Source organism: Patiria miniata, unplaced genomic scaffold (assembly GCF_015706575.1).
Source record: "Patiria miniata isolate m_02_andy unplaced genomic scaffold, ASM1570657v1 HiC_scaffold_13, whole genome shotgun sequence".
Taxonomy (NCBI): domain Eukaryota; kingdom Metazoa; phylum Echinodermata; class Asteroidea; order Valvatida; family Asterinidae; genus Patiria; species Patiria miniata.
Window position 1 is genome coordinate 9554080 of NW_024037051.1, and position 16317 is coordinate 9570396.

The following is a 16317-nucleotide window of genomic DNA, read 5'->3' on the forward strand; positions in this document are numbered from 1 at the left end:
CCCCCCCCCCCCCAAAAAAAAAAACGAAATCAATTTTTTTTTTTTATGTGACATCGCAATAACGGCAGGCAATGAGTACACCACCATCTTTTCCTCAAAAAAAAAACATTGGTTAAAGTGGTCAGAAATTGCCTCAGATCACACCACAGAGCATCTAGAATCCAAAAAATTTTCGGGGCCCTTAAGCGGGCCCCGAACCCCACGCCGTAATTTTTTTGACCCACTTTTTGACATAGCAATAAAGGCTGGGCAATGAGTACACCACCATCTTTTCCTAAAAAAAAACATTGGTTAAAGTGGTCAGAAATCGCCTCAGATCACACCACAGAGCATCTAGAATCCAAAAAATTTTCGGGGCCCTTAAGCGGGCCCCGAACCCCACGCCGTAATTTTTTTGACCCACTTTTTGGGGGGAACCAAAATTTTTTTTGGCCCCCCCAAAAATTGTGTTCTGTATCCGCCCTTGGTCCGCTGTCGGACAGCTTAACCACTAGGCTATTCATCGACATGAAATCAACATCATGGGTAGCGAGCTATGTAACGTTAACCGGAAAATTTGAAAATTAATTTACACAGTTTGGTTATTTTAGACTGTTATTAAAACGTGGATTTTTTTTTAAATTTAGCCTTCCTTATCGTTCTGAATAGCGCCACCTATTGTTCAAAAATGTCCATGATCTTCCGCTATTAACAAATGAGGGCGCTTTTTATGTAGGCTGGATTTTTGGCTTGTCCAAACTCGTCTGCTGCATGTCAATCTTGTCTGTGTTGTGGCTTCTCAACTGCTTCCCTTTTTGAGAATGTGGCATATTTCGTGAAGAATTTTTGGGTAATTTGCTTGGAAAGACTACTTAAGTGTTTTGCCGGAAAGGTTTCCATATAATAATCTGGTCATCACTGGGACTAGTGGGAGTGATTAATACTAATAGGCCTAAGCCAGTTCGGTATCATTCCGAAATAGTCGGGGGGGGGGGGGGGGGGGGGGTGGGTACTTCTGAAATCAGAAGGCTTCCTCCGTCCCTTGTGATTTCAGATGCAGGTGGGGGGGGGGGGGGGATAAACGCGGCAGATAAATGCGCAGTACAGAAGGATATGTATGGGGGACGTGGTAACCGAATCTGCATTGTGTAATTTTCTGTGCAATCGAAAAGATATGGAAATTTTCAAGTTTCATTTGCACAAAAGTTTGGACACACCAGCTTATTCCTCCATCATTTGTCCATGCATGACCAGACACCTTATCACTTTCGCTGTCCAATTTAATAAAACTAAGGGGTTCCTTTTTGCAAAATTATTTCAGAATACGACGATCGCTTTAATTTTGCTACTTTTGCACACATATCATATGGTGAAATGTTTACGTAGTGGCTATTGTTACGGCAGCCGTAACGCATTTCCCATTTTCTATCGTTACGGTAGACTGCAACTTTTATAAAAACATGAGAAGAAAATATAAAATTATAAAAAAGTGAATTTGAACGTTATAAAATTCGGACTTTATTTCCCTTTTAAAAAAAATCCATCAAAGCCTCGGGTTAGAAAAGGAAAAAAATTCGAGTGCAAAACTGAGATGCGAACCCGCAACCTCGCGGTGCAAAATCCTACCCTCTATCGACTGAGCTGACGCACTGCTCACTAAAACGTGGGGAAACAAATAATTATATACCTGTGTGCGTATCAAAAAAGTATCGTAGAGGGCGCTAAACAACGGCTGCCGTAACGATAGCCACTTCAAAATGTTTATCCCAAAAGAACAATCGTCAAATCTTGATGTGCACATGCGCAGTTATAATACCGAACTGGCTTATGGGTTGCCTTAAAACTTGATTTACGTGCTAGGCCCTAGGCCTACTGTTCTTCAACTTGTTATGTTGTAGATTACTCCTTGTTGTAGATAACATCATGATAATCATAATGATGAACCCTCTTAATTCATGAAGTTGATTTTTTTCTTAAAAATGGTGCAGGCTTTTAAAAAAATAAAATGGTATTTTTTCCTATGGCTGCACCGTAACGATAGTCACTACGTTTAAATGTATTTTTTTTGTAGTGCACACACTCTGCAGTTCCATTGATCTATTGTTGCACAAGGTTTCCTTTTCATAAATGTTTCCACTTTTAATTTCCTCATGCTCGTACAGCCTTACAGGTGTCGTCAGTTCCTACACATATCGCTCTTTCAATTCACCAGACCCCTGCAACAATGTCTGATGGGGACGATGCACCTTCAACGTCTACTGCGGCTGCTGTGACTACCACAGGTGCAGTGACTGTGGCCAGTCGCATTCCGTTTGCCGAGCTGGCTGGCTTCTTGGAGAAGGTCCAGAAGAAGCACAGAGCCGAGGGCAAGAAACAGATGTTCCGGGAGTTTCTGGACAAATGGCGGGAGTTTCACAAGATGCTCCACAAGAACGATGCGGATACGGTTGGTCCAACACAACAGATTTGTCGTGTTTGTAAAAATTCCACCTGCAGCGCATATGTCCAATTTGGAAGCAGACTTTATAGCAGATATTTGGCCAGCCCGGCTTTCATTTAGTAAATGATATTAAGCCAGCAGATCGTACAGGGCCCTCTTTGACGTGTTTACAAGTAGGCCTACATAATAAGCTATTAAATTACCACCATTGTTTAAGGAGCATGTTTGGCCCAGTGGATAGCGTGCCTGACTCGGAAGCAACAGATCCCCATTCGACATTTTTCGAATGTTTGTTTTTCTTACCACAAAATAAGAATATTCTTCTTTTTATTATTTTTAATTGACTCCTACATTTAATTACAGAGTATTACATTTTCTTTTTCTGATTTTTGGATATGGAGGATTTTTTAAGGGAAATAATGTCCGAAATTGTAAATGGTCTGATTCCCATCTCGTAAATACGATGTCACAATGATAATGATGGTGCAGAACCCGTAGACTAAGATTTGTCAGAGTAAAAATGTCCAAGTCCCCAAAACAGTCACTGCGCTTGTTCAGTGCCATACCAGCTTAATATCGTTTACTAAAAGAAAGCCAGCGCCGGCCAAGTAGGCAATGCCTTTTTTTTTTTTTAATTCAGATTAGTTTTGTATGTAACTAGCTGTTACTTCTGTTATTTAAAGATACAACATTTGCAAACATCAAAAAACAAAATTATCCAATTATCACGAAATACCTTACTGGATTGTTAGGGAATGACAGTCTAAAGCATCCTGTAAAATTGTGGCTCCTGGTGTGGTGACATTTTCAAGAAAAGTTTTATTTTTCCAACGCTGGTCAGCCGACCAGCGCTGGAGAAAACTGGCTATTTTCAAAAACTACTCAATATTTCTTATATTTAGTTATTCCACATTTTCTTTGCAATTGATTACTCACCTGTGAACGGGTCCGGGTACAAGCCAGCCAAATTGATACTCTGACCGTACAATTCCCCAAAGTCTACAAATTGCTCCATTTCATCTAAGTGGGGTCAGGGAACCAGACTACAAGAATATTATTGGTTTTCTTGGTTTTTTCCAGCATCTACAAGCCAAAAACGTAAAACAAGTCAGTTTAACAATAATTGCTAAAACATATAAATCCTCCAAATGCACTTATTTCTGAAAATTGCAGCAAAAGCCAATGTTGTGCATTCCCTTTCAAGGTCTATAACAAAATATCACTTCTCAATTAAATTTGCTATAGACTTTGACAAATCTTTCCTTTATCGATTTGCATACCAATTACCACGTCCATAGTTGTTCCCTGTGCCCCTGCTAGATTCTTCAGTTATAATTGTTTTCAAAGACAATTTTTGTGACAATTTTGATGTTATTGTTGAATATTACTGTATTTTTTTTTACTTATTACAGAAAGACAACTTCTACCCAGTCATGCGGCTTCTGCTGCCCCAGCTTGAGAGAGAAAGGGTTGCATATGGGATTAAGGAGGTAGGATTATGTAACGCAGTATCACTGCACCCTCCCCTATCCCCCCCCCACCCCTGGCCTGTCCCCACCCCGAGTCTCACCCCTCTCCTTCTACCCTGAGATAAATCAAAACAGCACTGCCATTTGACACTGACTGTTGTAAAAGTAGATTCAGAGTGGTGTTCCAGAGTCCAGGGTCATTCCATGCCAAATCACCAGTCCTTCTGATTTGAAAATCATATGCGAGTGGAAAAAGGCACACCTGGATTTTTCTAGGTGTGTGTTTTTTCTAGGTGTGTGGTTTTCTAGGTGTGTGATCTGTGGTCCAGGGAAATTCAGGCGTGCAATTATTCGCACTTCTCGGGAAGCTTTTAGGTGTGCGATGGTGTGGGGGTGTGATCGCAAGCCTCACATCAGAAGGACTGAATCACCCCAAAAATATTGAAAGTTTAAACCCCTACCCCTTCAAATTGTATCCTATTTAGTATTTGGGGTGAGTAATGCTAAAAAAAAGCGCGGAAATTTGAAGTTTTAGCGCCATCAGACCAACGGATTTTGTGCTACCTTCAGCCATATTTTGGCAATTTTTGCCAAAATGGCTGTGGCCGCCAATTTTCCAAATGATTTTCCATAACCTGCAGACCAAATTTGTTAATCTTGGTTTCATAAGAAATCCAAATGTACTGTTATTTTTTATGTCAGAGCAATTTGAAGTAGGATGACCTTTTGACCTTTACTTTAACCTTGAATTTGAGAACATTGGGACTGGGTAATTTGACATGAAATGACCCCCAGACTGAATGAAATAGTAATGGGAGTGATTCTGGTCAAGCTGTTTCAGAAATGCAAACTTTGTAATTTTCATTTTCCACAAATTAGATTCTGGTATCATTCAGAAAAAACTGCAACATTTTGATCTTTCGACGTAGTCACTCCACCTAATTGTTTCTTTTTCTTATTTTACTTCTTCATGCAAGCATGTCATCTGCAAGAAAATCAGGACGGGCAAGAGTGTCGTCAAATTCTGCCTTTGAGCATAAACCATCTCAGTTTGTTCTCTTGATTGTGTCTCTGTCTCTTGTAGCATACCTTGGCCAAGCTGTACATTGAGATCCTAGGCCTGGCTAAAGAGAGCACAGATGCCAAGAAACTGCTCAATTACAGAGCCCCTACTGCAAAACAGGTGAGCTGACATCTTGATTGCAGGCTTCAATCTTGTCACGCAACACGTTGTCTATATATTTGCAGTTTCCTGAAAGCAACCTCAGTATTGTCATTTTTTGATGTTTGAATCTTTGCAGGAAGCAGGGGACTTTGCCAGTGTTGCATTCTTTGTCCTTAGAAACAGATGTCCAGAAAAAGGAAGGTAGCTTTAATATCATATTGATTCATTCTTTTTTCTTCTTCTTAATTGTTGATTCATGTTGAATGAGTTTTGTGGGGTTAAAATAATGGCAACAATTTATAGTGGGGGAGATAGGGGAAATATTTGGGGGAATTGTGCCCTTGGGAGGTGTTACAAGTATGGCATTTAGCACACAGTCAGAGTGTGTTTTAAGAAAGATATTTGGCTATAGGGCCATCGCAGATTTGTCCTTTGAAAAAAATATAGGTAGAATAACGAGGCTGCCATTGCTTGTTATTTTACCTATATTTTTTCAAAGGACAAATCTGCGATGGCCCTATAGCCAAATATATCTTTCTCATGACATACTCTGACTATGTGCCAAATTCCATGCTTGTATCATCAAAGGCACAATCCCATCACCCATGGTGGCCTGGGTGGCAAGTGCGTAAGGCGCTCGCCTCTCACCACTGTGGCCCTGGTTCGATTCCCAGCTGAGGACCATACGTGAGTAGAGTTGTGCGATGATTCTTTCTTGTGCCACGAGGGTTTTTCTCCGGGCCCTCCAGTTTTCCTCCCTCCGGAAAAATCAATCAGTTTTGATCTCTGGCTGTGCTCCGTGGTCATATATGGGCCGATGTGGCCAGCAGCCATAGGCACCTTTACGTGCCAGCGGCCCGACCACGTTGTAGCTGCGCCCTTCGCAATTCAGCTTCTCAGCTGCGAGTAAGGATAATTAGCCTCCCAAATTATTATTATTCCTACAAATGTACTATTAGGGAGACACGTTAGCGTAGAAATTTTGATAGTAGGGAGACATGGGCTTAATAGGGAGACACCTAGGTGTCTCCCTATTGGCGCAGCCCCCCTGTAGAGGAAAAATTGTGTTGCTCGTGGTCTAATTAGTAAAAATACCGAAATTCGTGGAAAAAGGACAAGGGAATATTGGGTTAGGGCACATTTAATTCGGAAAATATTTGTGCACAAGTCTATGGGAAAGTCTCCCTATTACCCCATTGCCGGTAATTATTATTACCTATCTGCCGTACTATATAATCAACTGGGAAACTACTACGGACATAATGATTACTTGACAGGACCCTTTTGCTATCTTCTGTGTTTGAGACTGCGTCAGAAATTACTCGTCTATGCCTGATAGTAATAACACACGTGTCTATGGGAAACGGCTTCACAGATGCAACTATAAGCAATAGCCATGAAATTCAGACAAGGCTTTATTTGCACCTGTTGTAGCGTTACTGTTTTCCCTTCAGTTTGAGCATTCAGGATGTCAACACCTGCCTGGACGGCATAGCGGCTAACAACGCCGCCAAGAAGAAAGACCTGGTCAAAAAGAATCTGATGCACCTGCTGAGGAACACCAGCGCACTGGAGCAGAAATGGCTGGTCAGAATGATCATGAAGGTACAGACAGACAACTTGACAGACTGAGGGACAAACAGATTGATCAAAACATTTATCAACAACATGTCAAAATGACAGCTACAGACATATTAATAAGTGGACTGGAGCAAAAATCGCTTGCCAGAATAATCATGAAGGTACAGACAGACAAAGCCATGTGATGGACAAACAGATGCATTAACATAAGCCCAAGCCAAATCGTCATCAACACCATGAAGTAACACCCGTGTACATACCAGTAAAAATAGCAATCGGAGAAAACGGCAACTGAAGTTGAACGCCTTCTAAAACGTCACTTTGCATCAAAACAGCAGAGTATTTTTAGTTGGGTTTCTCATTGTGGACACTTGATGAATTAAATTTATTAAATCTGCTGTTTTTTACCCGTATTTGTATTAAAGCAACAAAAAATAAGAGAAAAAGGGTGAGTGTTAGTTCGTGAAACCGAAAAAAAGACTGCGAAACTGTAAATTTTCGTTTTCACAAAGTAACACTCTTTACTGTATACAACACGAGGAAAGTGCAACTTCAGGTCAGCACAGGCGCACTCATATAAGGAGAGTGTTACGTTGTGAAAACGTTTTTGCTCACATTTGAGCAGGGTGCGCCATGCATTGCAATGGTAAATGGAACTTGAGTGTTACTTCGTGAAAACGGAAATTGTCACTTTTGCGCAAAAGTTGCCATGGATAATTAGCGTAATTATTAAAGTAAAGCTCTTGGAGCTTTGAAACTTCGTGCAATGGTAGGCCTTATGAATAATGTTCAAAAATGAAAAAAAAAAAAAAAAAAAAATTGCTTTAACACGTGGAGTGTTACTTCATGGTGTCGGTGACAAAATGACATAACCAATCCAAAGAAATGATACTGAATGAATTGGAGCAATAGTTATATAGATGTATTGATGTATCCAGTAAACGATCACTGTACACTTATGAGGGCCTCTTCAATGGAGAAACCATGGTGCATGCTATTGTACAAAGCTACTGCCCCTTGAGGGATTATCTGAACAATAGCTAGCACAATGCTTTGGCCATTGAAGGGGGCCTTCATAACAGAAGTGATTGTGTGTCCAGATTCGTGTATAATCAGACAGCCAAGGAAACCGGGAAAAACAAACAGCACAATAGTTATAACATGGCTATTTTATGCAACAAGTGTATCCTTACATTGTGATCAACATATAGGGACCACATTTGGACGTATGTAAGTATTAACCCTAATCCCTTGAGCACTTTTACTGGAAAGTATCCTGAATCCGCCAAAACCAATTTTGTCATGCAAAATTATGTTGGTGTCCTGAGTCCATCAGAATCCAGCAGTGAGCCATCAGAATCCCCCAGTGTAGTGCATATGCCTCATGCACACCAAACATACAGCCCAGGAGTTAAACTGTTGAGATCCTGAATCCATCAAAGTCCCCAAACTGCTCAATATGGAGGTATCCTGAATCCATCAAAATGCTGCAGTACCGCTAGGCTTACTGTCCTGAATCTATCAAAATCCTCCAACTTTTTCAATATGGAGGTATCCTGAATCTGCCGAAATCCTTCAAAACAGGGGTGTGGATTTTTGATGGATTCAGGAACGTCAGGGTTAATACATTCATTTTATTGATCAATACAGCAAGTTGCACAAAAAGTGCCTCAACAGTGACGGGCCATGGTGCCAAGAAGTGACAGATTTAAGCCTTTTTCCATTTTAAGTTTTATTCCCTCGATAATTAGTAAATATAATAACTGGATAATTTCCTTTTCAGGATATGAAGTCTGGGCTGAGCCAGGTATCATTATTCCACATGTTCCATCCCGATGCGGAAGACTTTTTCAACGTCACAAACAACTTGTCCAAGGTAAATTCCACTGAAATGCACTTGTTTTCAACCCTTGCCCCTTTGACTACATGCCCCTTTGACTACACAAATATCCAACATTTACAACACAAATATAAAACAGCAGTTACTAGTAGCTGAAACGTATTTGTCTGTCACAGGCCTATTGGTTGTACAGTCTGTTAGCAACAGAATCCAGTTACAAGACACAAGAAATTATACTTACATTTTCTCAAACTGAAAACTTCTACAAATTAGATGTTATGCACCCTTCTTAACTCTTTCATTCGTGAAATTTGAAAAGTTTAACCCTAAAGTGCCCAACTTCAAGCGTTTTTGTTAATTATTCAAAATTCTGTAAAAAAAAAAGTAAATAAGTTTTACTCACTAAATTGTTTGTTGTTGCTCTCTGGTATATCCTTGGTATATTGGAAAGTCAATTGTAGTCACATACATAGTGATACACCCTGAAACACTGTCCTGCACACAGGGGAATTCCGCACTTTTTGCAGAAAAACGAGTTTTAGTGCTGCGCCCTCTCGCAAGAACTCGAATGAAACAAATAAATACAGGTCGTATCTGAATGAAAATGATATTATTAGAAAGAGCGAGAGCGCCCCCTTGTGATAACATGCTTACTCTACCTCGTACATGTACGAGGTTTGGCAGTTTTAAGTACGAACATTACCTGGTACATGTACGAGGTTGGCACTTTCGAACTAACAAATATACCTCGTACATGTACGACTTTGGCACTGAAAGAGTTAAGATTTTGAGCTACCTTTAACTTATTAATGAGCTTTGTGAGTAGGTTCTTTGTTTATTGAAGTTGCCTTCGTTTATTTGTGTATTTTTCTGGAAACTTTGAAATATATATTTGTTGTGACCATGATCTGTGTTTGTAAATCTATGATAAGGATGTCAATTGACAATGAGCGTCAATCTTTTGGCAGCTGTGTGCTGACTTGAGGGACCCCGGTGTGCGAATGAACGAAGTAGGGATCAGCGTCTTCTCAGCATTCAGCCCCATGCTTGGCATGAGAGCAAATCTCACCCAGGTAATAACAGTATCTGACTCACTGACGTACTCAAGCAATGAATTAGATTATTGAGATCACTGGGGTTTTGTTGTAAATAGCAGAAACTGGGTGCCCCTTCAGAATTCCTGCTTCGCCTTTGACCCTTGGCTTCAGAAGATGTTTGGTCCCCAACTTGAGGAACTACAGCTAGATGTTGGTGTTTATATGTTCTGCTTCAGGAACCTTTAATTGTATGATATATAAGGCCAAGGTTGGAACATTTGCATATGGTTGCTTTCCAGTGATTGAGAAGTTGAGAGATCTAGCCGAAGCAGAAGCCGAAGCAAAGTTTTAAAATAAACTTAACAAATTTAAAAGATGTACATGTATGTGCTATTTTGGGGTTTTACCCTGCAAAATAGATTTCTGTTTTAAAATCGCTAATTTAATAAGTTATTCAGTTTTGAATGAGACATCTATCAAAACAAATTGGTTCCATGATTTAATTCTTTTATGGAATAATTCCTTTACAAACTTCAAATTATTTACGGCCCAACAATAGTTCAAACCTTGCAGGGTAGACTGGGAGATCTGATAATGTAAGGACCAGCAACAGTCTGCTCTCAAGGCAGATCTGTGTGCTTCTCCAAATCATAGCCCTTTTAAGAGGGTTGCAATTATCCATACGCCCTGAAACAAGTGTGAACACAGTATGTGTTGTGCACACTGACCTTTGACCAGTGGTCTCAAAGTACAGTCTGATGTCTAATGCACAGTGTTCGTTCAGTGAGGGAAGCACCTTCCTACTCACTTTTCCATGTTGATATTCCTGTGCATGTGATTAGTCTTCACACCAGTCTTTTTTGTGGACTGTCTGCCACAGGTTGAGAGACTGATGGAGCACAAACCCTTCTTCATTGAGACTAAGCTGGATGGAGAAAGAATGCAGCTACACAAGGAAGGAGCTGATTACAAGTACTTCTCAAGAAGGTACAAGTTGGACAATTCTAGACCCCGTTCCCACTTGATCCACCAATTGGGGGATCTGATCCACCTTTTGCCAAATTGCTGAATCAGATCCCCCAATTGGTGGATCAAATCCGGCAACTGTGTGTAGTGGGAACGCTAACCTTCAGATCCACCTTTTTTAATCCACCTCTGGACAAAATCAGATCCACCTCTGGACAAAATCAGATCCGGCAATTGACGGGTCACGATCAAGTGGGAACGCAAAGGGTGGATCTAATGCGGCAATTTGACCTGTCAACATCCGCCCGGTGCACGAATGGCACGATAATGTTGCAGTTTTAAGAACGAAGAAACACGTTTTTAGGCATGTAGCTCATGTGAAAATTCCCAACGTGCACAACATGCACAATAAACAACCACTGAACTATGGGCTAGCACCGCGCGCATGCACGATGCATGCGTGCATGCAGCGCACGTGGTATATCCTAAAACTATGCTAGGCCTTTTACAATTTTCGTTGCGTATTAGTCCATTTCTAAACCTTTTACATTCGTGAAATTTTACTCATGTTTCCATCCATAAATAACTCTGTGTTAGTGTAAAGCTGGCACTCGCCAAAACAGGTTACTTTGGCACAGAATTATGGAAAAGCTTACGAGTATGCGATGAGAATATAGCCGATAACGCGGTACGTACAGAGGTGACAAATCTGTAGTACTGATTATAGAAAATTGGAAAATGACGTCGTAGTACATCATGTGACCATTTTTAACCAATGAGAAACTTCAGAACCAAGGAATCCTTTATCAATGCATTGGTTTCTGCCGCGCGAATGTGACGTCACACAATGAGCGTTGTTCGATTTCACCAGTTAATTTATGCACAGAACCTCTATACGGATCCGTGATTGATGTCGGTGAAATCGCATAATTTTGTCGGTGAATTCTGATAGCGCTGTTTGAAAATTGACCCGTCCTAGCGTGCAACACTCGTACTCCCACAGAGCGCGCGCTCAGCAAGCTAAATACCGAACTGAGTGACCTTTCGGACTCGACATTTCCGTTCGAAAAGGTGGATCAAGCATAAGTGGGGAACGTGACTTGTGGTTTCATTGCGGTAAGATAACGATCACACCAAAATGCCGGATCTTGATCCACCTTTTCCCAATTCAAGTGGGAACGCGGTGTTACTTGTTCATGCATGTGACACTCCAGCAGAAAACCTGTCGGAAGTTGCACGGCCGTATTTTGAGATAGATAACACGTAGAATATTCCACGCAAAAATTCCATCTGATAACGTAGAATATTGATGAAAAATGGGACCTGAAAATGCCTATAACGCCATCAGATTTTTGTCTGATTCCCATATTCTATGCATTATTGGAAAGCTTATTCAATGTCTGTTCTGATGAGCCAAATATCCTAGTTTTCAAAAAAGTGGTCCGAGCGACTGATTTTGTGCTTGAGGCTCACAAATTTGGGTTGTCTTTTTCCTTTTTTTTTCTTGTAAGATTTCTTTTTCTCATTTTATCATTGAACAAGAGATTTGTCATGTGTATTCTAAGCTTGTCGCTTTTTGATAGCCTGTGAAAAGACTGTCATAAGCTTGCCTGGATGGGACTTGAATGAACAACCCCCTTTTCATAAGTGCAGACATTGTAACTACCACCGAACAACTACATGTAGCCTGGGCTGGCTAGTTCATTGCATTTAATATAGCGGCAGTTACTACAATCAGTGACATAGTTTGGTGGTTGTGAAAAATAACCCTCTCTCAGATTTTGATATAATTTCCAAACCTTCCTCTGTTTTTGGATCAATTTCCAGATCACATGACTACTCACGATCATTTGGTGAGACTCCGCACGACGGCAGCTTGACTCCCTACATTGCAAACTGCTTCAAAAGGTAAATTTCTTCCAAGTTATTTGATCAACCTGTTACACACAGAAAGCCTATATCGGCTCAAAGTGGTACCTGATTGAGATTGTGAGCTGATGTATAGCTTAATCTAGTGTAATCCTTAATCTCGTGTAATTCCGTATAATTTTTTAAAAGTTGAACAAAGAAACTGACTGGAGCGGGGTTTGAACCTGCGACCTCCGGATAACCGTTCCGGTGCTCTACCATCTGAGCTATCCAATCCTACATGTATTTTGGCGGTTTTCCTGGTTTGTCATTGTCTTTGTTCAAGGGGCACTAACTCCATCTATTAACGTAATTAATTTCGTAGTCGAGAATATAATCTGATATGTAGTCTGTTGAGTTTATTTTTTATTGTGATTTTTGTTTTGTTTTCAGGGATGTACGTAACTGTATCTTGGATGGGGAGATGCTTGCCTATAACCCAGACACCAAGATATTCATGTAAGTAGTCTTAAAGAGGTTGTGGAATGCTCGAAGACATTTCCGTCATTTTTTGGGTATATGTAGCCTAAGATGTGATGAAATCAGAACGACTATTGTTTCTGTCATGAAATGAATACAAGAGGAACTTTTGAAAGCTGTTTTTCGGCTCCTGTTTCGGCCCGAATGTGCAATTTGTGTAAAAGTCGTCGTTGGGGGCAGCAAACAAAACACAGTAAATCGTGACGTAGTAAACAGGACTCCCGTTGCAGCGTAGTTCCGGTGAAACTTTGCCTGTTTATTACGTCACGATTTTCGATGTTGGCCTAAACAAAGCGACGACTGTTGATATCAATTTTGCGCTCGCCGGGCAAGACAATACTACATGAATTTCGTTTTTTTAAACACATATACACACATTACAAAAGAATGGGAGTTTGTCATTATGATATATATGGGTCTACTCTACAATAAAAAAAATATAAAAAACAAAACGATTTTCAGCATTCCACAACCTCTTTAACACTGAGTTATCAAAATTATCAGTCGCAGCATGAACCATGAACTGGCATATCTGGTATGTTGGCAGGGGCACTAAGAGCTCTGTTAGGTAAGCTGTGTAAAATCCATAATGTTGTGAAAAAGGGGTGTGGTTTGGGATTGAAATCGTTTTCCCTTGAGCATTAAATTGAGGTCTTGCCATGATGACTGATAGCCAGGCAAATGATTCCAATCCCAACCGCAGCCCTTTTCACAACATGAAGGATTTTACGCAGCTTACATTAAATAACAAAACACTGAAACAAAACGGCAAGGAACTTGAAAAATGTTGTGCAGTAAGGCATGAGGGAAATTCAATAACACTCATAAGGGGGCTTGGGCCAAGGATTAGGAGTATGTAAAAAAATGTAAAAAAAAAAAAATCGAAATTTACTCTGTGGTCTTGTTGTTATTTCAAAAATATTTAGACGGACACTTTTTGGGGGACATGGTATACTTCATTAAAATACCATCTATGCAAAATGTGTTGTTTTTGAATGGACATTGTGCTTTTTGTTCACAAATGCAGGACAAAGGGGGAGAATTTTGACATCAAGACCATGAAAGATGACGAAGGTGAGTGTTATAGTACATTTTATCAGTAGCAAATTCTCGAAATGAAATAAAAGATTCACTTTAGTTATCTGAAATGTTCAATCAGGCATATTTGTTCATGTCAATCGCAAATCTTATTTTAGAGTGCTCTAGAAGGAGGGGTACAACCTCCATCCAAATTTAAAAGGTATTCCTACCCTGAACTTGAAGAGGTTTTTAGCTGGTAACAATAATTTCCAGGATTGATTATTATTATATAACCTTGCCTTTACAGGGTTCGACCTTAATTTTTATTTTACTAGACAGCCTGGGCTACTGAAACAGACTCTTAACTAGCCCGCAGGCATTTTCACTAGCCCACATGTTTCTCTTTTATAAAGTGTCTCATAAATAACAATGTGCGTACATGTAAAACGTGTATCCTGAGGCAACCTTGTCAGTGTTTTTATAAACCGATCTAATAATTTAACAAATTGATACAGGTTTGCTTTCTGAATGAAATGATTTATTTCTTCCTGTCCTTTCACATCTTTGCCGTGGCCCAACAATTTTGACTCGCCAGCCGGGCTACTAAAGGATTAGTTTGACTACTCCGCCGCTGTTTTGACTAGCATTTGGCTAGCGGTCTACCGCTAAAGTCGAACCCTGCCTCTATGATATTACGTTCTGTGTTTTGTAAGAATTGAATCAGTAAGCTGTCCCCAGCAAGCTCAGGAATTCTCTTCTCACAAGCTGTCGGAAAGCACTGAACACACAGTGCCCATAACATTGCATCAGTGAAGTGGCATAACCCAAAATGAAAAGTTCCAGACTGACTCAATAAAAAAAGAAATTAACATTATTTCCAGCCTCACTGGTCCCAATCAATGTTAAGGGTATAAGTTCCAGTTTTGAATAGTTTCCTTCCTTCTGATTTAGTCAAAAATTATAATTTCCTGTTAACATGCCTCTCCTACATCCAAAAAACTAGCTGTGGAATGAATTGCAAAATTTGTGTAGAGTTATTGGAAAGGTCCTTTAGGCCCCCCCAAAAAAGTCTCCGGTTTCTGGTATGGAGCTTGCCCAAAAAGTGGTGCGGCGACACGGCTTTTTTTTTTTACCTGATTTTTTTGCTTCAAATGTCGGCTGATGACTGCAAATGGTGCCCGACTAAACTTAGTGCAAATATATGGGAGTCCAGAGAGGCCACATAAAGCTTATTCTCGACCATAACCCAATCTAAAAATTGTGCAGCAGCAGGATTCCAGTCAAACCAGTGAGTTTGGCGGTTTTGAGACATCATCTTTCATTGAAAAAAAACCTCTTTCATTTTGCCGACGCGCATGGCTACGGCGACGCGCGCGCATACCAGAAACCGGAGACTTTTTTTTTTGGCCTTATAGCTTTGAGCCACATAGATTTTGGTTACCATGGTTACTGTTGCTAATTGTCACTTTTGTCGATCCCTCCTCTTAATTTATTACCAGATCTTCAGGTCTGCTACTGCGTGTTTGACATTCTGCTGTACAATGACAAGAAACTGGCCAACCTCCCACTGCACGAGCGAGTCGAATACATCAAGGAGTAAGATCAAAGCCTCATTTATTTCCTTAACCTCCTTAACAGAAACGAAAAAAATGCTTAAACTAATCATTTTGCTGCGAGAACTGGCCCAATTGCATGGAACTGCTTATTAAAGGTAGAGTAGATCATTTGCAGCTATCCAAAAGGAAACTGACCAAATTATTGTTGAAAACATGACTGGTTTAAAGATAGTACTGGCACTAAACTCCCTGTGAAATTTTCTTTCTGGCATGCTGTCATTTTGAAGAAAACATTAAAAGAAGGCCATTTCTAAAGATGCGTCAAGTGATGCGTCAAGTGAACCCTGTTTTTGCTAAGCAGGGTCATTCCATGCCAACTCAACAAATGTTGCACACCATCACCTCTTGGATTTTTTTCTTTTTTGGTGTACTGAAAGATACTTAGGAGAAATGCAAATTCTGAAAATTTGGGGTCTCTACGACTTTTTGTTCTTGCGCAACAGCATTTTGAAATTTGAGGTGGGCGGGGCCAAAAGTGCGTTGCGTCACGAAATTCAATGTTTAAAGGGCCATATATTTAAAACTATACCCCCCAGACATTTCAAACTTGGTAATCTGGGCTATTTTTTGCTGTAGATTTCAAATATTTAAACAGAAAGAAAGTAGCTTGTTTCATTTTTAAGTTAGAGGGGCCCCAAAATGGCCCAAAACTCATCTGGACCAATGTTCGGGGGGGTGTAAGTCAAAAATTGAAAATATTTTTGTCACCAATTTTTTTGCCTGTAATAGCCCCCAATTGAAACTACTTTCATGTAAAATCTTACACTTATATTAAAGGGAATATACAACATTTGCAAACATCGAAAAATAAAACTA

The 16317-nt window shown here is 40.1% G+C and overlaps 1 protein-coding gene across 3 annotated transcripts; it reads left to right on the forward strand.

Annotated features, from left to right (window-relative positions):
• Positions 1-685: 685 nt before the first annotated feature.
• On the forward strand, positions 686-15481 carry LOC119721218 (DNA ligase 4-like; the record flags this gene model as incomplete). Of its 3 annotated transcripts, none has more annotated exon segments than XM_038191173.1 (13): positions 686-829; positions 2142-2425; positions 3832-3909; positions 4973-5071; positions 5190-5254; positions 6508-6658; positions 8418-8510; positions 9443-9547; positions 10392-10498; positions 12305-12385; positions 12779-12844; positions 13893-13939; positions 15385-15481. In XM_038191173.1, coding segments are annotated over 12 exon segments (1211 nt in total), but the record flags the coding sequence as incomplete, so codon positions are not given.
• Between the last annotated feature and the right edge of the window lie 836 nt (positions 15482-16317).